Here is a 25,947-nt window from a genome sequence, read left to right on the forward strand (position 1 = left end):
AGCCCCCAATTTTTGCTAGATTCAACAGATTTAAAGATACCCTGTCAATTTGTTAAAAGTTTCTAAACACAAATTTTCAACTTTTTTTTTTTTTTTCCCCACTCATCTTCAAGCACAACTCATCTTGTCACAGGTCAGTTATAAACAGTTCACAGACCGACCCGTCCGCAGGTTTCACGCTAAGGAGCACTCCCTTCCAACGTGAAACGGAGGCTCCACACCTTCACGGCCTCACCTCCTCCTATGCTTCTCTATTCTGAAGCCTTCTACTAAGACCTGTAGATCTTCCATTTGAAGTAAACTCTCCTTTATCCTCCACCTTTTTCTCTCATCTTCTCTCTTCACCAGCTAGCTTTCTCCTGACCCTCACAGATGTCTTGGTCAAAGATGTAAATCAAGACTTAGGAATGAGTCACTGGAACACAGGCAAGTAGCTCAACTCTCTGAAAGTGAAAGGAGAACAGCAGGTCCCCATTTTCTAGGGGATTGCCACAATAGGAAGCTGAAAGAGAAAATAATGAAACAGAGAGAAGGATGCAAAGAAAGCCTTATCATTATAACTGCCGTAACTATATCGATAAATAACAGGTGGCAGTGACAGTATTTGGATATCAAAGGAAGGTGGAGTTTCAAAGAGAAGAGAGATCTATGGTCACATGAAGCAAAGAAATCTAAGAGGAGGAAAACTGAGAGCAGTTTTCCATCTATAATTTATCAATCCATGCAGTGACTGAGCTTTTATTTGGAAATGTGAAAGAAGTTCACATCTAAAAATGAACCAGGGCCCCCGTTGCACATTTATTTTCTCTCACCTGGAAAAAGTAAATTACAAAAACGTTCAAAACAGTGTAACAAAATAAATTACCTAACTTTATATCCTCTCTCTGAATAACTATTTATGAGCTTACCATTTTTAAAGGCTTCATTTTTCCCATCAACAGGGAATGTGGAAAGGACATTCCTGAAAACTGGTATGAAGTCAAAATGTCAGCTTTGAAGACACAGTGATGGAGAAGACAGCTGGTTGGGGGCCTCATGATTAAGCACACTGATTATGACTGAGTATTTTAAAGAGGACAAGATAAATGGTTTTTAAAGCTGTATGTTCTACCCTAAACACTCGCTAAAAAATGAAGGCCCCCTAATAGCTCACTGCTAATCCGTTTCTCTCCTCGTGGTTTATAAAGGGAGATGAGATTTTCATCTGTCTGCAATGGTTTATCTGAAATTATCTGAAAGCGAAGGACCAGATAAATTCTACACTCTCCTCAAGGCCTGTGTAACAGGCTGGGTGTCCTCAGGTTTCTGCATCACCACACTCCCAGCCACGGTCAGGCATGGCTGAAACCTAAGGCTAGAGTTAATGCCTCTTGCTTCTTGACCTCACCTGGCCAGGGAGCTCCAAGCTCACTGTGTGGTGGGAGGAAGGAGGATTATTAATCAAAATGCATTGAATAAATATATGTCCTAATCTAATCAGGTTCAAATACACATCAGCTTAATCCCAAAATATTTCTTACACATAACTTACACATTACTTCATGTCCTCATTACCTCCTGCCTAAATTATGGCAAAAGTCTCCTGAGTAACAACACCTCAACCCCCAGCTTTCTAACCCCGCCCATTCCCCAGCAACTAAGCTCTGACAACACAGTCACTGTATTCCCACGGCAAAGTTCTAATCTTGAGGCCTTCCTGCTGAAAAACCCACAACAAAGAATCAAGTCAACACTCCACAGCCTGGCCTTGTCCACCTTCCTCACTCCCTGGGTGACCAGAATCTGTGTACCTCTAACCCTCCTTACATGTCATCAGACTCAGCTACTCACTGTTTTCCAAGTACACCCCAAGATTTCCTTTCTCGAGGCCGGCACTCCTATGGGTCCCTCTATCTAGAATAATTTGTATCTCTCACATTTCCTTCATTACCCTTTTTCTGATTCCCTCCACTGGAGGTAATCTCTCTCGAGGCCTCTTTAACACTTTACTTATAACTCTCCAATGATACAATCTTCTATTAGGTGTACATGAAGCTAATTTTGCAATCTTCTCTCTCCTATTAGTCAGTCGGCAAGATGGGACAGGATCTGTCTCGCTCATCCTGATTCCTCAAAGCACCTAGCACAGTGCTTGGCACATAGTTCGGACTCAACAAATGTGTTCCCTTAATTGATGCATGTGTGCAATTTAAAATTTATCAGTTCAGACATATGTGGGAAACAGTTTTCAAGCATCTATAAAATACATGTGCATGCTTATTTATTTGCCAATCAAATAAATACTTGCTCATTTCTTTACCCAGGAGATTAACATAACCCACACATGTCCTGAATGGCAAAGGTAAAAAAGATAAAACTAAACAAAGACCAAGGCTAACACAAGTGTACGCATCTTTACCTAAGAACCAACTTTAGTACTTTAGCATGTTTCTTAGCACTCAAAAAGTGGTATTTTTCTAGAAACAATGACCATTAGCCCCACTGCAAATCAGTAGAATGTCACCTTGTTTCCAAAAGCCCCCAAGCTAAGTATTCAGTATCTTTTACAATCACTAAAACCCCAATGAATGGTGCCATGCAAATTTGTGTTCTATGGAGCTTTAAACAAGATTGAATTTTCTTTTCATGCCCAGTACACACCATCATTTCAGATTATTTTTAATCTAGAACTCCACAAAAACTGATTTCATTTTCAATTCTAATGAAAACTGGTTTCATTTTCAATTCTGTATCAACTATGATAGACAAAGAACTATAATAATATACGTTACTTAACATAAATTTAATATGTTTATATACTATATTATTTAACAAGCTTAACATGGCTTCCGGGGTTAATTAAGGACATCATCAAGATCCAAATCCTTGCATATTTTGGGGATCTTTGCACCTACAGAGCGTATTCTAAATGCCAAGAGAAATAAATCTCTTAAACGCCCTGTTTTCCCAGTTAGCTTAAAAGGAAATTACCTGCATACAGCTACAAAATACTAATTTTAGGAGTCCTTAGGATGTTAATAGCTACATTGCCATAAAAATAAAAGACCTCCCATCCCATCTCTCTAGCCTGTTCCTTGGAGTCCTGGCCCACAATTCTCACTGCATGCATGTCATTCATGGTCACTTCTTCTGCCACTACCCAGAATCTTTACAAGAGAAATATCCTATCACTACTCCCACAAGTAACAGCCATATTAAATGTCCTTTCTGACATGCGAAAGGAGTGTAATAGATAAGTAGGTCCCAGTATGTTTCTACTACCCAGAAGGCTGACTTCAGTCTTGACACCTTCCTACAAACTCCATCTGCACTGCCCACAACCTTCCTTCTTCCTTCCAGGAGCAAAATAGCCAAGAGGCAGAGGACCCTCAAAGAGGACCTCAACACCAAAGCTCCCTGGGTCCCATCTGTGTTCCTTTGTGCACTCCAGATTCCATGCTCCTTGAGGACAAGGATAGTGTCTTCACCAAATGTTTACCTTTCTTTAGTGTTTGTTGAGTCAATGAATTATCAGTGACAACCTGAGACCTACTCAACACTAAGGTATGACAGCTTTAAAAACTTCAAACAGCACTGCATTTTTCTCTGCTAACATCATCATTAAGAACTCAAAAATGACTCAAGATCTGCTAAGATCCTCAACTAAAAGAGGACATTGAATCCTCTCCAAATTCCAGGGAAAGATGCCCTGGCCTGAGAATGTGGAAAAAGATCACAAGGGAGGCCTGCAGCAGAGAAGACTGGATTCCATCTGGCCTCTGCCCCCTCTTCTCCCAAAGGTCACGGCAGATGGAAGTGAGCTTCAAGTCTGCACCAGGCCAGACTCAAAACCAAATGATTTGGTCAGAAAGGAATCAACTCTGCAGCTTAAATCAACTCCAGGCTGGCCAGTGACTTCTCCATTGTGCAGGTGCCACCCATAGGCACCAGGCCAAGACCATAAAGGAGTAAGTAGTACGGGCAAAATCCCGTTTTCCTGACCTGAACTGCAGTGTCACTGGAATATGCTGATTCTCCCAGTAAGTTGCCCAGGAGATTGTGAGGTAGGGCTGCTTTGGGGCCCATTGCCCAGGGTGGAGGATATCCAAGATGCCAAGACTCCACACTGTGAGGACAGAAGATTTTTTTTTTTTTTCCCTCAATGTCTAACAACTGAAGCCATGAAAAACACATATGTAGTTCTCTCAAATTCTGGGAGCTATTCTGAAACTCTCTCCCCTCAAATGGAGTTCCCTAAGCCTACAGAAAGAACCCACCCCCAATACCCCACATGTGGTTCTCCACAGCCCATAATCCTCAACTCCCCACCTCCCACCCCAGCACTGACACTCTAGACCAGGATATGGAATCACCAACTATGACTATCCTCAATTCAAGAAACCCTCATCTGCTATTGGTGATCCTTTTTCTCTCATGCCACCTCTTACACATGACGGAAATCTTCACACCAATGTGTTTAGTAACTTCCAGGAGAAACCAACACTGTCAGGAATCTCTGCCCCTCTGAGTTTTCAGTGAAGAACTAATAAAGTCCCTTTAAAAACATAATACCCTGGCCGGGCGTGGTGGCTTAACCTGCAATGCCAGCACTTTGGGAGGCCCAGGCGGGCAGATCACCTGAGGTCAGAAGTTCGAAACCAGCCTGGCCAACATGGAGAAATCTCGTCTCTACTAAAATTACAAAAATTAGCCGGGCACAGTGGTGGGCGCCTGTAATCCCAGGTACTGGGGAGGCTGAAGCAGAATCACTTGAACCCAGGAGGCGGAGGTTGCAGTGAGCCGAGATCGTGCCACTGCACTCCAGCCTGGGCGACAGAGGGAGACTCCATCTCAAAAAAAAAACAAAACAAACAAACCAAAAAAACCCTAATACCTCAATCAGTTTTTCACAAACTCCACAGAAATTAGTTAAGCATGTACATCCTTCAGTTTAAAAAAAACAGGCCGGGCGCGGTGGCTCAAGCCTGTAATCCCAGCACTTTGGGAGGCCGAGGTGGGCGGATCACAAGGTCAGGAGATCGAGACCATCCTGGCTAACACCGTGAAACCCGGTCTCTACTAAAAAATACAAAAAACCAGCTGGGCGAGGTGGTGGCGCCTGTAGTCCCAGCTACTCGGGAGGCTGAGGCAGGAGAATAGCGTGAACCCGGGGGGCGGAGCTTGCAGTGAGCCGAGATCGCGCCACTGCACTCCAGCCTGGGGCACAGAGCAAGACTTCATCTCAAAAAAAAAAAAAAAAAAATCATTTAACAGCACTTACTTTCAATCTTTTAGGAAAAAAATAACATAGAAGATTCTTAAAAGAATAGTGAAGGAAAATAAAAATGGCAAAATGAACACAGTAAAAGCCTGGGAAGGAAAAAGTTAACCTAAGAGATTAAATATCCTGTAAATTCTAGCTAGTATAATAGTTTACAGATGAACCAACTATAAATATTATGGCACCTCTGCTATCACCATAGGAACTCTGCTTTCTACTTAATAAAACAACAATATGTTAGAATGACAGATTAAATAAGTCCTCTAAACAATCTTAGAAATGCAACTCTTTCTATAATAACACAGTTTGAACAAAATTGTCATTTACAGCTGAATATTTATTTTAGCCAACGCAATGCAGCCTGAAATGTAAAATGACCTAGATTAACAGAGCTTATTCCACACTAACAAATTTTAGGTTAATGGGCCCAGGAAGGTTTTTTCTCAAGCCACGTCATAATTTTAACCAAAGTACATGTAAAACTGTGATATTCTGTCCCTTCAATAACATTGACTACTAAATTAGTTCTTCCTTCATGAATAAGTTACTACTGAGACCTTTTTTAGATTAATTTTGTAATTTTTGCTTTTTATTTCTTTCTCCCTTTCATCCTAATACCCCTTAAACAGAAATGCAGAACTCCTTTCTTGGCTTGCGGAAACATGAGTGTCAATTTCACCAACAAACTAGCTTGGACAAATGAAATATACAAGCAGGGAGGAGATCCATGGTGCAAATAGATGTTTCATAGTCTCCTATTACCTGATTACCAACAACACTTGACAACACACAAGTGTAAACAAAGTAATGTGATTATTTTCTATAGTCACGGGAAAATTCACTGGACCAGGAGTCGGCAAACTCAATTCTTGTCTCTATAACTAGCTGTATGATCACAAAGGCTTATCCATGGCTGACCTCATCTTCCTCATCTGCACAATTAGGAAGTTGGACCAGACGACCTCCAAAGATAACTTTCATCTCCAAAAGAATATTATTTCATTCATGTCACGCATTTCTATAAACCCAGAGAATTAGTGGTACTTTCCAAAAAATATGTTTAATGATTTAAGTTAATCACTTGAAAGTTTTCAAGAAACTCCAACTTCAAAATTATATCTTAAAATGTTTTGACACTTTTAGACAATCTCTGCCATCTTGCCAGGAAAAGGGTTAAGGATAACTAGGTGACCTTAATTAAGCAAGTCACTTGATTTCTCTGGTCTTTAATTCCTCATCAAGAAACAGAAATAAAACTATCCCTGTCTATCTGACCAGATTTTCCAGAGGCCAAAGATAAGACTTTTTTTTTTTAAAAAAAGAACTTTATAAAACAGTCAAATGCAAAGTTTCATTGTTTCACAGGGGCATCCCGCCTCTATGAGCATTAAATGCAAGGCTCTTAACTGTTGACAATATTTTTGCTTCCAACATGCATGTGTGTGCCCTCACTTCGGGAACATATTTTACATCACAATGCCCATGTGTACAAGCACTAAGATATGCAAGTGTAATTTTCAAGCATACCAATTTGAATATCTTACATGTAGTACAAACTTTCCTTCCAATATTCAATGTATTTGCTTTTTCTTAACAGATTATTACCTATTCACTTAAGAAAGTAAAACAGGTCGGAAATCCTAGAATATGTAAAGAACTTTTCATGTGTTTCCTTCCAACATTTTTCTTATACATAAAGTTTTCACACAATTGTGACCACACACACTTCTGCTTTTTTTTTTTTTTTTTTTTTTTGCTCAACAATATAATTTTCCTGTGTTACAAATTCTCCTCGAGCAGCACTTTAAAGTGTTATACGGTATTTCTTTAGCTTGCCCCCATAAATAACCACAGCTTGCACTTAGTATTTACTGTGTGCCAGGCCCTATTCTAAGTGCTTTATATGCAATTGCTCGCTTAAGTACAAAGATCTGTGGGGTAAGTGCTATTAAAATGTCCACTCTCTGGGTGAAGAAACTGAGAAGGCAGAACTAGTAGATGGAAGAGCTGGGGCTGAAGCCTCCTGAGCCCAAGTTCTCATGCACTATATCCTACTGCCATCCATGGCAAGAACTATCCCCCTAGTAACAGAAACTTGGTTATACAACTGCATTTCTATGTTTATAACTGAGGGAATAAACATTTGATATTTAACTTATTCTTGAAACAAAAGAGAATGGCTTACTTTAGAATCTGTAAGATCATAAAACTTTTTTCCATGAACAAAATATTGCTTTTTCTTTCACAAAAAAGTAAATAGTTCTGTATATTACAGTTAACTCTTGAACAATGCAGGAGTTAGAGATACCAACACCCTGCACAGTCAAAAATCTACCTACAACTTTTGACTCCCCAAAAACCTGGCTAATAGCCTACAATTGACTAGAAGCCTTAGTGATAAAATAAACAATTAACACATATTTTGTGTGTGATATATATTATACTGGTTTTTTTGTTTTTTTGTTTTTTTTGATACAGGGTCTTGCTCTGTTGCCCAGGCTGGAGTGCAGTGGTGTGAACACAGCTCACTGCAGCCTCAACCTCCCAGGCTCAAGCCATCCTCCCACTTCAGCCTCCCGAGTAGCTGGAACTACATGTGCATGCCACCATGCCTGGCTAATTTTTGTTTTTTTTGTTTTTTGTTTTTTGTTTTGCCATGTTGCTCATGCTGGCCTTGAACTTCTGGATTCAAGCTATCCATCCACCTTGGCCTTCCAAAGTGCTACAATTACAGGCGTCACTGTGCCCTGCTATTATACTCTATTCTTATAATCAAGTATGCTAGAGAAAAGAAAAATTATTAATCATAAGGAAGAGAAAATATATTTACTATTTGTTAAATGGAAGTGGATCATCACAAAGGACTTCATCGTCTTCATACTGAGTCAAGTAAGGAAGAGGACGAGGAGGGACTGGTCTTGCTGTCTCAGGGGTGGCACAGGCAGAAGAGGTGGAGGAGGTGGAACAGGAGGCAAGAGAGGCAGGCACACTACGTGTAACTGTACAGAAATATAAAATTTCTGTCTCGCTTTTTAGTTTTTTAATTTCTCTAAATATGTTTCTATATAGTACCAATCCTTCCACCATTTGCTTTAGTTTCAATGCCCGTATCTTAAAGGGATTCATACCATAAAAGAAGTCAAAAGCACTCTTGAATAATTAGAATGCTTCTGCCAAACTGTCTGACGTCAACTTCTTTTCTGGCAGTGCCTCTTCTTCTACGTCTTCTTCCTCATCATGGGGCAGTAGTTCTGAAGCACCAGTCTCCACTACTCTTTTGTTAGTTGCTCTGGTGTGGTGTCTATTAGCGCTTGAATTTCTCCAAGATCTTTATCTTGAAACCCTTCACCCCAGCCCCACCTTTTTTGCTATACCCACAATCTCTTTCACGATTTCCTTGATTGGCTCTGTCATAAATCCTGTGAAGTCATGCACAACATCTGGACACAGTTTTCTCCAGCAGAAATGTGTTTCAGACTTGATGGCTTTCATTGCTTTTTGTATAACAATGACAGTATCCTTCAATGATACACTCCTTCCAGACTTTCACGGTGTTCTATTTGGGTTGTCTTCCAAAGCGCTATGATCCTCTCCATAAAGTACAGTGTCCACTGAGCCTTAAAGGTCCTTATGGTACCTGATTTAGACGGTGAAGTAGGACATTGTGTTTGGGGACAAGTAGACCACTTCAATGTCTTTGGTGTTGAACTCATGTGTTCTGGGTGGCCGGGGCATTGTATATCAAAAGAACTTTAAAAGGCATTCTCTTGCTACCAAGGTCCTTCCTGACTTCAGGGACAAAGCACTGATGAAACTGAGGGAAACTAAAGATGGGGTCTGGCATCAGCTCACCCCCACCAGAGCATTCTTTCATGCATCCCCAGTGATCGCAAAACCCATACCACTATGTCGATGTCGATAATGCTATCTATACCCACTAAGCCTGAGGCTTTAGTCATACAAAGAAAACAGCCATTCTAAATTGTTCTTCTGTGCTCTCAGAATGTTTAACCATTAGCCTTTTACTTAAAGAACTCCAGGGGCCAGGCATGGTGGCACACACATGTAATCCCAGCACTTGAGACGCCAAGGTAGGAAGATCACTTGAACTCGAGTTTGAGACTAGCCTGGGCAACATGGCAAAACCCCATCTCTACAAAAAATACAAAATTGAGCTAGGCATCATAGCACACACTTATAATCCCAGCTACTTGCAAGGCTGAGATGGGAGGATTGATTGCTTGAGCCCAGGAGGTCAAGGCTTCAGTGAGCCAAAATCACACCACTGCACTCCAGCCTGGGTAACAGACCCTGTCTCAAAAAAAGAAAAGAATTCCAGGAATTGGCCACAGGAGGTCCAAAATACGGAACCAAGGTTGCAGAGTGTCTGACCTCAGGAAGGAATGCTGACTAACTGATTTAAAGCCTTGTTGCCACTGGCCAGACCACCAGGTGGCCCATCACTCAAGACAACCATCGCAACCAGATATTCTGACCAACCAGATATTCTGACCCGCATACCCTACCATGTGCTTTGCCCAGCCCACCCTGCATATCCTAACCCGATGTTAATTCCCACACTTTGCCTAATAAAAAATCCCTACAGGCTCAGAGAGTTGGCCAAGGAATTCTCTCTCTCTCTTGTTCTGCCTCCCTTATGCTCAGGCATAAGCTCCAATGAAGGCTTTTCTTTAGGCCTCATGTCAATTTCTATTGCATTGAGGGCCCAAGAACCCACGGCTAGTAACAAAACCAATCCAGAAAAAGGGGTCTCCTTGCCCAGGTCTTCTTATACAATGAAAAGACTGGCAGCTAGCATTGATCTTTTCCCTTCAAGGCTTGGGGGTTGGCAGCTTTATAGAAAAGGGCAGTCCTGATCATAAACCTGATTGCATTTGCACAAAACAGTAGAGTTGGCCTAAGCCTTCTTGCCTTCAATCCTGGTGCTCACTTTTCTTCCTTACTAAAAAATGTGGCCGGGCGCGGTGGCTCAAGCCTGTAATCCCAGCACTTTGGGAGGCCGAGACGGGCGGATCACGAGTTCAGGAGATCGAGACCATCCTGGCTAACACCGTGAAACCCCGTCTCTACTAAAAAATACAAAAAACTAGCCGGGCGAGGTGGCGGGCGCCTGTAGTCCCAGCTACTTGGGAGGCTGAGGCAGGAGAATGGCGTAAACCCGGGAGGCGGACCTTGCAGTGAGCTGTGATCCGGCCACTGCAGTCCAGCCTGGGCGACAGAGTGAGACTCCATCTCAAAAAAAAAAAAAAAAAAAAAAAAAAAAGTCCTTTGTGGCATTTTTTCCAGAATAGGGCACTTTAATCCGTATTAAAACCCTGTTCAGGCAGATATCCTTTCTCCTCAATGATTTTCTTAACGGCACCTGGGAGTTTGTATGCTGCCTCTTGGTTGGCAGAACTGCTTCTGTTATCTTGATATTTTTAAAGCCAAAACTCTTTCTAGAATTATCAAACCATCCTTTGCTGGCATTAGATTCTCCAGCTTCAGCTCTTTCACATTCCTTTTATTTTAAGTTGTCATATAACGACTTCACTTTTTCTCAAGTCATTTAGTCTACAGGTATTCCTTTCTAGAGCAATCCTGTGCCCACATAAAAGCTGCATTTTCACTACAAGATAAAAAGGTATTTTGCAAGAAGTACAAGGTTTTTATGCCTGCTGATGCAGCTACAGAAACAGCTCACAAATTTCCTTTTCTTTTTTCACAATGGTCCTTAAACTGGATTAATTTTTCTTAAAATGGCAGGTAACTGCAGCTGCAGACCACAGTCTACAAAATATATCAAGTAATTCAACTATTTCTTGTAATGTCATGACTTCTCTCTGTTTCCTAGGAGCACTTCCAGGATCTTTGTAAGGGCTGGCACTTTGTAAGGGTTCAATGGTGTTGTTCAATGTCTATGGTATTGCACTGAACATGATATACAAGAAGGCAAGAGATCACTTTTTACTGCAATAAGCAATTTACTAGAGAGAAAAGAAAAATAGCTCGGAGCAGTCTGAGCTATGTGAACTATGCAGGCCCAGAGAAGAAACATGAGTATGGGACTTCAGGTCACCCCACTTTGTGCCCAAGGGCAACTGTTTAAAGTCATTTGGTTCCTGACTAGCTGCCTCCTCCATTATCTTCATGTTCCCAGAATGTGTAATACAAAGAACAAAAGATAGCCAATCAATAGCTCATGTTGTTTTCATGTGAATTCTTGGTAAACAACTCAGAAACTGCCTCTTCTTTTCCTTTAAAAATCCCTTGTAACTACTGTTAATCAGAGTGTATATTCAGGGCAATTTGAACCTTTGCTCCTGAGTTGCAGCAAACTTGGCCCAAATAAACTCTCTACTTACGTTAAATTTTGCCTCCTCTTCTTCTTTTTGGGTTCCCTTTTATGGAAAGAGGAACTGCTCACATGGAGATGATTGGTGTCACACGGTGTTTTAAGTGGATATTCACAACACAACACTCACCACAATAGCTACAGGAGGTGGCTATGAAATAATTACAGTAGTACAATATGTACTGTAGTTAATTTTATGTAGTTATGATTTACTGTTGCATCTTTATATTCATTTCTCTGGACTGTAAATGGCACCATGTATGGTCTGTGTTTGTGTGCATAAGTTTTGACAACTTTTAACTTTTTATAATAGATTTGTGTATCATTTACAGTAGTAAATAAAATAGACTAGTATCTACACGTTATTTTATGTATTAATGACATACCTTTTCCTTAATTTCTTCAACGGCTATGCAGTTCATGTGCGAGTTTTTTCAAATTGGTGCACATCTCCAAAAATGTTTACTATACACTTATTTTTTTAATCGGCATATAAGTGGACCTGTGCAGTTCAAACCCACGTTGTTCAAAGTACAGCTGTAGTATTCTTTTTTTTTTTTTTTTTGAGATAGTCTCGCTTTCACCCAGGCTAGAGTGCAGTGACTCAATCATAGCTCACCGCAGTCACGACTTCCTGGGCTTAAGCGACCCTCTCATGTCAGCCTCCTGAGTAGCTAGGGACTACAGGCGTGTGCCACCACACCCAGCTATTTTTTCTTCTTTTTTTTTTTTTTTTTTTTTAGGTATGGGTTCTCACTTTGTTGCCCAGGCTGGTCTCAAACTCCTGGGCTCAAGTGTTGCCCCACCTCAGCCTCCCGAAGTGCTGGGATTACAGGTGTTAGCCACTGCACCTGGCCAACGGCACTATTTATAACTTTATTTTTTTAACTTAGCATGGTAAACATCTTTCCTTAGAATATTTGCCTATCTGTATGACTGAACATCTACTTTGTTAAGACAAAATGTTTAAAAAATAGACTACATGAATCTCAATTTGAATCTCAATCTATTTTAAGAGTTTTAAAATAAACTTCATGGGCTTAATAGAGACCCTGGGTAGTTCATGACCATCTGCTTTCAGATTCACTTTCAGATTAACATTCAATAGAGTGGGGAAGTCTCTACCACAGGCCCTAGCCCAGCCTGTCTTCCAATGTCACCACACCCAAGCACTATCTTAATTGTATTTATCCCTGTCAACCTCAAAGAAAGAGAGGCGGGAAGATTCAAAGTTCTGATCAGATAGTACATCTCGTTGCTACCAGTTCACCAATAAAGAGTCAAGAAAGAAATAGAAAGTAAAAGTATAAAATAAGATAAATTCACTGATTAGGAGTCAAAAAAGCAACAGAAAATAAAGGTGTAAACAATATAATGTCACCACCCACGTGCTCCTTGCAAAACTCATTATTCAGTGAATGAACAGCACCCCCAGTGATTTTTATTCCTTTTATTTTTGTTTTGTTTTGCTTTCTTCCAGACAAATGAGTTACTAAATATTTAACACAAGAGTTAGATCAGTGTCTTCTTTTACACACTGGAGCTCTATGGAATTGGTGAAAACAAATGGTCCTAACAAAGGAAATTAATCTCAAACATTTTGTACCAAGATGTGTGGCTGCTTTAAAATCCTATGCAAAGATCATACGGATTTACTGACAATTTGAACAGCTTTTCCTAAACGAAAACAAACACAGAACCAGCCTCAAAGTGATACACATTCTGATGTGCAAGAATATCAGCAAATCTGTCATATGTAGCAATGAGAAACTCATGATATGATAGAGGCTGTGCATTAGGAAAATTAATCTGGCAGCAGGAGGAAAACTGGGATGAAATAAACAGAAATAGGTGCAGGGAAGAGAAAGTAGAGGTAATAGGAAATAAGATAAAATTAAGATACACAGTCAGATGTAGCGTTTTCAGGGTTTGTTCATTCATCCAAAAAATATGACTGAGCCCCTGCTATGTATCAGGCCCTGGGAAAACCACGGTGAACCAACAGTACAGGGAGGGAAAAAGACATTAAGCAAATGTACAAAAATAAATAAATAAATAAATAGTGATAAGTGATCAAAAGAAAGGAACAGGCAGTGCGTGTTTTAGTTTGGGTAGACAGGCCAGGACATATGAGTACAGTTTCAAAGGCCAGAGAGAGTGGCCTGGCAACTGAGAAGGGTGGCCAAGGGTCATTATTATCCCAGGCAGAAGTGAGAGCTTCTTACCTCCTGAAGTACGAGAGAGGCTGGAATACATGAGGATCTAAAAGCCCAGCCAGTGAGTAATGGGAGGGTGGTGTCTGGTAAGGAGAGAGCCTTACGGTCCAAGGAAAAGAGTTTGTATCCCAAGGGCAATGGCAAATACTAACGTCTTCAGGGTTCAGAACTGAACCTATAAGGATGGAGTAATTACGGTAGCAAAGAAACCAGGTAAGAAGGATCCTATCCCCTATGATATGGTTTGGCTCTGTGTCCCCAACCAAATCCCCAGTGTTGGAGGAGGGGCAGACCTCCCCCTTGCTGTTCTCGTGATAGAGTTCTCATGAGATCTGGTTGTTTAAAAGTGTGTAGCACCTCTCCCTTTGCTCTCCCTCCTTCTTACCAGCCATGTGTAGATGTGCCTGTTTCCCCTTCGCCTTCTGCCATGATTGTAAGTTTCCTGAGGCCTCTCCAGAAGCAGAAGCCTGTACAGCCTGCAGAACCATAAGCCAATTAAACCTCTTTTCTTTATAAATTACCCAATCTCAGGTATGTCTTTATCGCAGTGCAAAAATGGACTAATACACCCTACTACCGCACAAACCAGGAAAGAAAGGAGACAGGAAAGGGGATGCCAGGTCGCAGCAGGCATCAGTGCTGCTCATCAAAGACGTGAGTCTTCCTTGCAGATACACAGAAAGGATTGTACTTCCCTGCCCCTGGAGTTCAGTGTTGCCATGTGATTTGCTTTTGCCACACAGACCTGCCACATTCAAGATGGGGGCTGTCCCATCAACTGAGGTCCCAGGACAATATGGAACTAGGCTCCCAGCCCCCACTCAATGGAGAGGTAGCGTGCGGAAGACATAAACCTTTCTGTTCTAAGCCACTGAGATCTGGGAGTCCTTGGCCCATAACGACTGATTCATGACAGAACGTAATGAATGTAGTGGTTCTTGAATGAGGAAGGCAAAGGAGATAAACAGATCAAAGCTGGTGATGAACATAGACACTCCCCACTAAAACAAGAATGTAAAAAGGACAACCTAACTTGGGATGTAAAGTGGTAATTTATGTTTCATAGATGCTGAACTTAAGGAGCTGGTAGGACAGCCAAGAAGAAGAGTCAGGCAGGAAAACAGAAAAGCAGGTCTAGGGCGGGGCAGGGTGGGGCATAGCATGCGGTACAAGAGGGAGAATCAGAACTGGAGATAAAACTGTGGAAATTGCAATGAGATGGTGCCCCCCTTTGGAGTAAAGGGAAAAAATTAAATTCTATAAACCAGTGGTGGAGAAGAGACCCTTTAGGAATGCCCCTGTGTGGTGACTGCAGCAAAAAGAGTGAAGAAGACACAGGAACAGACATCAGAGAGGAAGGGGGAGACGCAGGAGAATCCTGTTCCACGGAAGGGAAGAGGGTGCTGAGTGGTACGGGGTGAGCACTGAGAGGCCGCCCCACACCAAGGACACGAGCAGGTCACGGCTATAGGGAGCTGTGGACGGTGAGGAAGCAGAGGCAGACCAAACAGCCACTGTAGAAGTAAAGACAAGAGCTGGGTCAGTAGAGCCAAGAAGCCCCAGGCCAGGGAATAGCCAAGGGAAGAGCCCGTGACAAATAGCCTCCGGCATCTCAGAAACTCCCAGCCCTCCCTCTCTCCACCACTTGCTAAATTCTGAGCAACTTTTTAAAATTGCAGAAGCTCAAATACATGACAGGAAGAAAAAGAACTATCTCTTAGAATTAAGTGGCCTTGCCCTGAGGGCTCCAGTTATCACAGCACATTCTCAAAATCATTTCTCCCGTCAATACTGACCAAAGTAATAAAAGCAATACATGTCAACTGTAGAAATCTGGGGAGGACAGAAAATCGGAAGAAAAAAAGTGAACTTCCCATCATCCCACATCCAGAGATAACCACTGTTAACATTCTGCATTCTGGTTCATGTTAAAGACTAAACACAGATAGGTCAGGCCGATAGCCAGTCAACGAATGTACATGAGAAATTTATGCTAAAGAAAAACAATTTTATGACAGGTACACTTTTAAAACCTCATGCTTATCAAACCTACATTCCATACTGTACAGTACAGCTTATGCCCATGTGAATGTGGCCCTGGAGTTATAGAATGGGGTAGCCCTCCAAGGAAAAGGTTTAACTTAAGACTGTGACCGAGAGATCTCTAAAGACAAATAGCTACAGGGCAAATATTGTTTCTAAGCTTACTGTTTGACTTTTACCGGTATGGTACTTACAGAGACAGATGTTTAGTGTTAACATGGGAAGGCAACAGGCAGAGTGGCTAGGAGTTCACGGTGTGAAGTTATAGTGCTCAGCTTCAAGACCCAGCCCCCGTACCTACACCTGTGACCTTTAGGGGACTTAACCTGTGTGTGAAGTCCTCGGATGCATTCTAGGGCATCATAGATGGGTCAATAAATGCTGGCTCCAGAAATATTCAGTCAAGACAATCAATCTTTTCCTTTAATAACATAATAAGAGCTTGCATTTGCTAAGCACTCACTATTAACTACTTTACATGCATTTTCTTAATCTTTACTTTTAAAAAACTCTCTAAGAGAATAATACCTACCAATCCCAATTCTCACATGAGCAAACTAAGGCTCGGGCAACGTACGTTGCTCGAAGTCCTCAGCCAATCAGTGGCAAAGCCAAGGCTCACCTCCAAAGCCCAGGTCCAGCTGGTTTCTTCCTGAACTTTCATACTTTAAAAATCCCTCTCCAGGCCGGGCATGGCGGTTCATGCCTGTAATCCCAGCACTTTGGGAGGCTGAAGTGGGTGAATCACTTGAGGTCAGGAGTTCAAGACCAGCCTGGCCAACATGGTAAAACCCCGTCTCTACTAAAAATACAAACATAAGCCGGGTGTGGTGGCACATGCCTGTAATTCCAACTACCTGGGAGGTCGAGGCAGGAGAATCACTTGAGCCCGGGTGGCAGAGGTTGCAGTGAGCCAAGATCACACCACTGCACTCCGGCCTGGGTGACAGAGTGAGACTCCATCTCAAATAAATAAATAAATACGTAAATATCCCTCTCCACTCTTACATGATTATGCGCCTATGTTTTATGTGGTTTCTTTTATTTTACAAATAACTCTTATATTTCACTATAATTGATTTCAGTATGTGCTATAAGTTACGGCGCCAACATTATTATTTGTAATATCATTTACTGAATGGTAACTCACCATATCCGACTACTACTCTCATGATACCTAAGTGCCTACACACACAGGCCTGCTACTGGATTTTCCCTTCCATGTCACACCTCCCATCCCAGTCTTGGGCCTGCCTGACAGAAAACAGTCACATTATTTACTCTCAGGCTTACACTTGGGCAGGTCTCTCTAGGAAGCGTATGTTCATGGCTGGTTTGAACTTCTTTCCTGAAATAGGTTTCAAAAAGACAAATGAAAAAATCTATTTCAGGATGTGTTCTCAGCCAATCAATGAAATTGTTCCCAAAGTTGGCAACTGTATTTATCAAAACTTCTCTCCCTTCCTCCAAAAAACTTGCTGTTCTTTGCCCAAGCTGCTCTGCTCCTTCTTGGTCCTGGGCATACTAAGCATTTGCTTGATGTCTTTTTTTTTTTTTTTTGAGACGGAGTCTGGCTCTGTCGCCCAGGCTGGAGTGCAGTGGCGCGATCCTGGCTCACTGCAAGTTCCGCCTCCCGGGTTCAAGCCATTCTCCTGCCTCAGCCTCCCTAGAAGCTGGGACTACAGGCGCCCACCACCACACCCGGCTCATTTTTTTGTATTTTTAGTAGAGATGGGGTTTCACCGTGTTCGCCAGGATGGTCTTGATTTCCTGACCTCATGATCTGCCTGCCTCGGCCTCCCAAAGTGCTGGGATTACAGGCTTGAGCCACTACGCCCGGCCTCTTTCTTAGGAAAAAAAAGAATAAAAGTCTCCCTTATCTCTGCATCTTCCAGGTCCAGGTGAATTCTTTTTTTTTTTTTTTTTTTTTTTTTTTTGAGACGGAGTCTCACTCTATCGCCCAGGCTGGAGTGCAGTGGCGTCAACTCGGCTCACTGCAAGCTCTGCCTCCTGGGTTCACGCCATTCTCCTGCCTCAGCCTCCTGAGTAGCTGGGACTACAGGCTCCCGCCACCTCGCCCGGCTAATCTTTTGTATTTTTAGTAGAGACGGGTTTTCACTGTGTTAGCCGGAATGGCCTCGATCTCCCGATCTCGTGATCCACCCCCCTCAGCTTCCCATAGTGCTGGGATTACAGGCGTGAGCCACCGTGCCCGACCGGTCCAGTTTAACTCTTAATAAATTCTTTCCCAAATACACTGGTTCTGTGCTTTCATTTTCCTGTGGTCTCTGAACCACACGTTTGACTCTTTCCATAGTGTGCCTTAGTACTGTTAGTCACCTTAGTGTAGGTGACTGACCCGCCCACCTGTTTAGATCATAAACCCTGCATGGGCAAGGGCCTACTCTGATGTGGTATTATGTTCTTAGCACCCAGCAGAGAGCCCTGCCCCAGAGTCAGCCCTCAGTAAATGTGGACAGTGATTTCACAGTTCCTTCCCTCCCTGTTCAAACTCAAGGCACCTGACTACTAATAGTCAAATGGACTAGAAGGCAAAGGAGTGGAACCTTCTGTTGATTATCTAATCCGATATGCGCCTCCACCCTGCTTCCTGTATTTTGGGACATTTCTGTTTTCTCCACTGAGGGGTGGAGAAAAACAGTGCAGAGAAGCTCTGGCCAGTTACCAGTTTACTGACATCTGATTTTAAATTATAGCCAAAAACGAGATTTTACCTTTCTTGAGAATTTCAAAGAACAACATTACCGGGGTCGTACATTACCTCCGACAGCACTGGAATCTTCAGCTGAATAAACGGGGCAGTGCGGGAAGCCTCAGGCAGACTCAGGGACATTACTACCCCATACTTCCTGTCTGCCCTCCTCCAGTAACAGCCAAGCGAAATTTAGCAACGACCTGACTTGGTTTCATTTGTATTGTTGGAACTCAGAGGGGTGTGGAGTGGCATCGCTGGCAAGGGCTTGACATCGAAGAAGAGTCTGAAGCTGAACATAATGAGATAAGACCAGTAAGGAAGCCGGGCAGCCCGAAGACTTGTGTATTAATACCCAAGTGCAGGACAGTCAGCACATCCATGCAAAGGGATGTGACCTGATAGTCACAAAAATCTTTCAGAGAAAAGACACTTGTAGGCCTTAAGTGGTATTAATACATCCTCTTAGATCTAGGCCATTATGATGCCATCTTTAATACATCTGAAAGACCTGAGGTAAAATCCTTTCCGGAGCTCCAAAAGTAATCATAACTCAATCCTGCTCAGGGAATTCTTTCTGGCGTTTCTTCTGAGCTTGCATACGTTCTGAACATGCCACCTTCCTGACTATTCTAAATTATGGAAAGCTAATTCTGAAATTGTGAGGATTCTTCCTTCATTACCAAAAATCATAAATTACTTTTCCTACAGTTAAAAACGTTCCTAGTAGTACCTCCACTACTTTTATAAAAGCAGCTTAGGGTTGGGTATGCTGACTCGCACCTGTAATCCCAGGAGTTTGGAATTGCTTGCGCCCAGCTCGAGACCAGCCTAGACAACAGGGCAAAACCCCATCTCTACAAAAAATACAAAAATTAGCCAGGCATGGTGGTGCATGCCTGTAGTCCCAGTTACTCTGGAGGCGGAGGTGAGAGGATTGCACGTACCCAGGAGTTCAAAGGCTGCAGCAAGCCATGATTGTGCCACTATACTCCAGCCTGGGTGACAGATAAAAACTGTCTCTAAAACAATAATAAACAAGGCCAGGCGCAGTGGCTCACCCCTGTAATCCCAACACTTTGGGAGGCCAAGGTGGGTGGATCACCTGAGGTAAGGAGTTTGAAACCAGCCTGGCCAAATTGGCAAAACCCTGTCTCTACTAAAAATACAAAAAATTAGCCGGGCATAGTGGCAGGCACCTGTAATCCCAGCTATGCAGGAGAACCACTTGAACCTGGGCGGCGGAGGCTGCAGTAAGCCAAGATCATGCCACTGCACTCCAGCCTGGGTGACAAGAGCAAGACCTCGTCTCAAAAAAAAAAAAAGAATAAATAATAAATAAAAACAGCTTCAAATAGAAGCCCATTGGTGGAATAAGGGACTCTAGAAAAAAACAAGTATGTCTCTTATTTAACAGAGCAGGAACCCTGAAGTTCAAAGACATTAAGCAACAGTCCAAGGGGACTTAAGTAGCTGGTAGAATATACGCCAGCCACTGGCTAAGAGCTTCACCCACATAGCTCAATTAATCCTTCCAACTACAATACAAGGAAAGCATAATTATTATCTCCAATCTACAGATGAGGAAACTGAGCCCCAACAAGGTTAAGTTATATACCTAAGACGGTACAGCTGGTGAGGCATGGAACCAGGTTTACAACCCATGCTCTGAACTACTAAACCTCTAAGATTAAAACCCAGAAGTCCTGACCCCATGGAAGGTTCTCTCCATTATAAAGAATTCTGGCTGGGCTCAGTGGGTGGCTTACTCCTGTAATCCCTGCACTTTGGAAGGCCCAGGCGGGCGGATCACCTGAGGTCAGGAGTTTGAGACCAGCCTAGCCAACATGATGAAACCCCGTCTCTACTAAAAATACAAAAATTATCTGGGCATGGTAGAACACACCTGTAATCCCAGCTACTCAGGAGGCTGAGGCAGAAGAACCACTCAAATCTGGGAGGCAGAGATTGCAGTAAGCCAAGATCGCGCCACTGCACTCCAGCCTGGCAACAAGGCGAGACTCCATTTCAGAAAAAAAAAAAAAAAAAAAAAAAAAAGAATTCTAAAGCTCATGAAAGAGCTAACCATGTCGGACAAGGCCTGCAAAGCTTTTTTAGGCCCTGATTAGAACAAACTAACAATCAAAGATTTTTTAAAATAATCTGGGAAATGTGAAGAGCATATTAACAAGTTGTTAATTTATCATAATGACATTATAGTTATGTAAGAATAGACCCTATTTTTAAGTAATGTATACTAGTTATATAGAGGTGAAATGATGTAAGGCCTGGGACTCACAATCACACATGAAAAAGAATAGGAAGAAGAGACATATGAAGCAAGTTTGGCAAAATCTTGATAATTATTCAATCTGAATGATGAAATATGAAGGTTCATTATACTATTCTCTCTACTTTTTGTATGTTTATTTTCAAGCTTTTCAAACAAATTAATACAAAATCATTCATAAAGGTCCACGAACCTGAACCCATGAAAAATGAAGCTATTGAACAATGAAAAATGGGTAAGCTCACGTTATGTTTACATTTTAAAGCTTGTTTTTAATGGCAGCCTTTATCATCCGCTGAACTATTTAATTTCATTGTTTCTGATCTTATGACCATCCACTCATCAATACTTGAAGCGTGGGAAGAGCTAGTAAACGCATATGTAGTTTAATTTTTTTTAAATCCATCTGCAGAACTGCTTTATTAGTCAGCTAGTTAAGAATATTTATTGAGCATATATGTTGTGAGCATTGTATTAGTGCTGACCCAAGTTATCAGACAGAGAGCAGAGTAATTACTTCCATCTAAGGACAGATTCACAGACCATGGGTTGCTGCTCTGCCTCCTGAGAAGTCCAGGGTTACCTTACCTCACCTCTCAGACCTTCATACAACGAAGCCGGGCCAGAACTTATGCGGCAGGTGCACCTGCTGTGGCTCCCTGACACTGGAGCCATGAGAGGAAGTAGGTAGTGGCAGAGTACCAGGCAGGAGGTGGGGGGATGAGGTGTGTGGGTAATTTTTAGTATCTGTAGGCCCTCCCAGATTCTTCCTTCTGCAATTCAGAACCATCACAATGCATTTCCTATTTCCCATTCGGTCAGGCGCCCTCACATGCCAGAGCAAGCCCATCCACTTCCCTGCATTTTGTATCTGTTCCATCACAGCTTTTGTCAGACAAGTGACCACAGACAGACAAGACTAAGAGTTAAGACAACAGCCAGGCCATCTGGCTCTTCATGCATAAGGGTGTCCAGGGAAAACGGATGTACTACTAAAGTATCATGACATAACACAGTTGGCAGGCCGTCACACGTGGGAATGGACACTCCTAGGTCACCATTAGTAGGCCATCCTCCAACAGGAAGGGGATATTTGGGGACCACTGCACATCAGCAGTGTTGTGTCTGCACCGGCACTCCTGGGCTCCACCAGCACGGCTTATTAAACCAGTACCTGCAGCACCTTGGAAATCATGGCACACTAGTACACTTTATTTACTCTTGTTCTGCCTCAAATCCCTGATGACCACGGCAGGCCCCAGATAAAGGAACCAAGTTCTATGTGAGAACAGAAAAGATGACAAAGAAGTTGCAGGCTTTATCCTTAACATGCACTGGCAAAAGTCAGGAAGATGCAGGAAGCCATACAGAAGTTAGCTGCTTATGGAAGAGATGGCCAGGTTCTGGTCTATTACCAACTCCTGCTCTACTCCTTACCTAATCGACTTCCCTAAAATAGAAAAATTAAATCCCTGTTTACTACGGATCAAACTGGAGTTTGAGAAATCTGGAGTGAGTTGGCAGAGCTAGCAATCGAGAGAAAATTCAAACTGAGCAAATTGGACACAGAAATCAGCGAAGTTTCATCTCCAATCTCCACAAACGTCATTCACGCAATTTTGTGTCTGCCACCAAAATGATGCATCCGCCCCTGTGTTAAGGGGCCCGGCACTCTGCCCCGACACTCCCCAACACACCGCGCCACAAAGCCCAGACGACCACTTCCAAGGCCCATCTTCTTGCACTGTTCCAAGAAACACCACAAGTCACACCCACCCACAAACAAGCCCGTTTCAAGAAAACAAATGCCGGCGGCAACGCAAGGGGCTGCTAAAAGTTTCCAGCTGCCCGGCAGAGCTCGCTCCTGCTCAAACGTCGCTCCACTCCCGCACCATCCAGGTGAACCTGACTATTCTAAATTATTGCAGTGCGTTTCCAAATACAGCAGAACCAGCACTGGCTGTGAAAAACTTAATAGAAAACTTCATCTTCCTCACACCCAGAGGCCTATTCTCTAAAGACGTTCTGCCACGTGCAGATTCATTTTGGGTTGCTTGCTTTGAACCCCCAAAGGTCACAGGAATTTGCACCAATGCTAAATTAGCGAGGGTTCCCATCATGCCCCCCAAGCTTCCCTAAAAGGCAGCCAAACTTCAGGATACCGGCTTGGGGAGGGGGGACGGGGCGCAGGAGAGAATGCCGAAGTCCTTCCCTCCTGGAGTTCAGCCCACTCAAAGGGTTCGCAGGGGCATCTCCCACCCTGAGCGCAGCCTGGATGAGGAAGCCCCATCTCAATTCCCCTGCGCCCCTCCAAAACACGGGAGGAGAGGGAGGCTGGGGGAAGGATGCGGGGGAGGGGGGAGAGTGTAATTTCCCAGTTGACAGAAAGCAGATAAACTGGGAGAAAGCGGGGTGAAAAGAGTGAGAGGGCGACGTCACTCCGCGGAAATTTCCCAGGAGGAAGGGGGCAGCTATGGGGACAGAATCTTGGGTGGCCGAGAGGGGTCTGGGAGTTGCAGCCCCTCCAGGACCTTCTCTTCTTCCCTGTCCAGCCCCCTCCCGCCCGCCCCACCTCTTGATTCCGCGGACCCAGCACGGTCTGCCGCTCCGCCTCAGCCCTGCCGACTAAGAGGCGCCCGGCCCGGGCCCGCAGCTGCCTGCGCCCCCTCCTCCCTCCCCCGGCCCGCGGTCGTCCCGCACTCACCAGGAGCACGGAGCCGCGCACCACCTCAGACACGCTCTGCCGCAGCTCGGCCGCCGTGCCCGGCTTACTCAGCGCCCGGGTGAACTTCCGAGTCTCCGCCGAGGCGGGGAGCAGCGGCGGCTGCGACATCCTCCGGCCCCCGCCGCCTCCGCCTGCTCCCGCGGCCCGGCCCGGCCGCGCGGCCGCCAGGTGCGCCCTCGGCACCCGGCCCGCTCCGCCTGCCGCTCCCGGCGCCGCCGCCGCCCGCTCCCCCCGCTGCTCTCCGCGCGTCGGGCCGCCGCAGCCCGGGCCGCGCCCTCCGCGCCGTGTCACGCCCCGAGGCGCCCCCCTCGGCGTCCGCGGCCCCCCGCGATCGCAGCAGTGCCCGGGCTCGCTTGAGGTGACCGTGCGTGTGGCGGCGGCGGCTCCCCCATGCCACCAGCCTCCCTTGGCGACCGCTCGCCGGGCCGCCTCCTCGGGGCGGGGTGTCCGGCGCGGCGCGGGCGGGGCGGGGCGCTCAGAGGGCGGAGGAGGGGCCGGCGCGGCGGGACGGCGGGCCAGGCAGGTCGGCGCGGCCCGGCGCTGGAGCTAGGCGGCCAAACTGGCAGGGGTGGCGTTTCGCGCGAGACCCTCAGCGGGGAAGGTGGGGGGGTCGGGGTTGCCTCCGCTTCGGGTCGCAGGTCCTAAGACCCGAGGAGGGGACTGCGCACGCCACCAAGGGGGCTCACAGCCGAGGCTGGACGATGCGCGGTCTCAGAGCCGGGTTTCCTGCCCAGGGAGCCCGGCTGCGCTCGAGGGGACCCCGATGTCACCGGGAGGGTCTGGGCTCGGTGCACCACGCCCCCCTCTGCTCCCAGGGCCTCTGCAGGGACGGAGGTCTCAGGAAAGTAGCCTTTACGCGGCACCGATCGACACCCCCAGCCGGCCGGGCGGACCTGGACGGAGCGTCCCTGCTCGGGACCTGGCGCGGAGCGCCGCGCGCTCGTGGTGGCGCCTCGGCCTCCCCACCGTTCGGTCCCCGGAGGCACGGAGCTCCCGGCGGGAGAATGACGGCTGGGCCAGGCCAGGCGTAGGAGACTCCCAGACTCCGACCTGCCGGGACGGCCAGCTGCTTCACCTTGGACGTGGGCAAAACTTCGGAGCCTCGATTATGTCGCCTGTAACCTGAGGACAACGGCCTGGAAGGGGCTCAGGTGACACGGCAGCCCTCACAGGGGCCGATTTAACCGGTCTGCCGCCCCTCCGCGCCGGACCGCCAGGCGGGGTGCCAGGGAAACCGGGATGCGCCGGCTTGCGAGCCCACCGTGTCGCAGAGCTGGCGGCCGCTAGCGACAGCCACCCTGTGAGGGACTTTCCCCCAACACCCTAACCGCTTTCCCGTCCCTAAGGGTCCCCTGCCGCCCCGGCTCCCTCTCTGTCTCTCTGAGGAAGCCCGGCGCAGCCTAACCCTCCCGGGGCCGCAGAGAGGGCGCGCCAGGCGAGGATTTGCGCCAGGCCCGCGGCGCATGCTCAGTGGTTGGGGACTGGGCGGGTACCCCGGGCGGGGAGCCTGACTGAAGGGCGGCTCTGCTGATTGGTCGGGCTGCTCACGCCACGCCCGTTGCTTCCCGGTGGACAGTTCCTTACCTGCGGGGTTGGCCTCCGTAGAGCGCGGTAGCCTTGAAAACCCAGTTTTGGGAGAATCCCTGCCGCGTCTCCGGCCCCAGTACCCAGAGGTTTCATAGCCGCCATCACTGCGGTGGAGGAGGCCGCCTGTCGCTTCCCACCCCACCAGAAAGCCTAACACTGGCCTGAAGCGTAATCTTAAAGTGGTAGGGGAAAATACCGATCTAGCGCGGAAAGCAAAACACCTCCCTTCTTGGTTTAATGGGCAGGTCTGGAGGTAAGGCATGCCGTCAGCACTCAATAATTGCTTGCAGGATAGGATTGTTTCCCCAGTGGGTGGGGACTGGTGGGGACTGCAGGATGTAGCATTGAGTGAGCCTGACAGATTAGAAGATAAAACAAGTGTGATAATAAAAACAATTACACACTAACCCATTTCCTCCTCTGTGAAATGAGAAATGGCCTAGACGTTTTCCAGACCTCTTCTGTCCTAAGAGTGGAGCTGGGTGACACACCAGGTGCAAGCCAGCCTTTCCCTGCCTCCCCGGGGAACGCACTGTTCGAGAGCAACTCAGCTCGCATTGACGCCTTTCAGCTGCAGGAGTGTGGCCGCTCAGTTCTCATCTGAACTGTTGACAACAGTTGTCTTCTGAGAATCATAAATCAGAGCCTCCCTTTAGGCTTCTGACTCCCTCAAAGGTACCAGACAACACAAACTTTTCCCCTTTTGTTATCTTGGCTCTCTAAGCTGTATCTACTTCTATACAAGTCGAACAATTTTG

General features: G+C 45.3%; 1 protein-coding gene across 6 annotated transcripts in view; it reads right to left on the reverse strand.

The window, feature by feature from the left end:
* Positions 1 to 24,048, reverse strand: part of DOCK9 (dedicator of cytokinesis 9) — a 297,489-nt gene extending 273,441 nt beyond the window's left edge. For 5 of the 6 annotated variants that reach the window (XM_007960750.3, XM_073014464.1, XM_073014461.1 and 2 more), the window contains exon 1: positions 23,582 to 24,048. In XM_007960750.3, the coding sequence (XP_007958941.1) occupies positions 23,582 to 23,710 (129 nt within the window). In that variant the 5' untranslated portion in view covers positions 23,711 to 24,048. The remainder of the gene's footprint in view (positions 1 to 23,581) is intronic. The other variant, XM_073014451.1, reaches the window with a different exon arrangement.
* Between the last annotated feature and the right edge of the window lie 1,899 nt (positions 24,049 to 25,947).

Source organism: Chlorocebus sabaeus, chromosome 3 (genome assembly GCF_047675955.1).
Source record: "Chlorocebus sabaeus isolate Y175 chromosome 3, mChlSab1.0.hap1, whole genome shotgun sequence".
NCBI lineage: Eukaryota > Metazoa > Chordata > Mammalia > Primates > Cercopithecidae > Chlorocebus > Chlorocebus sabaeus.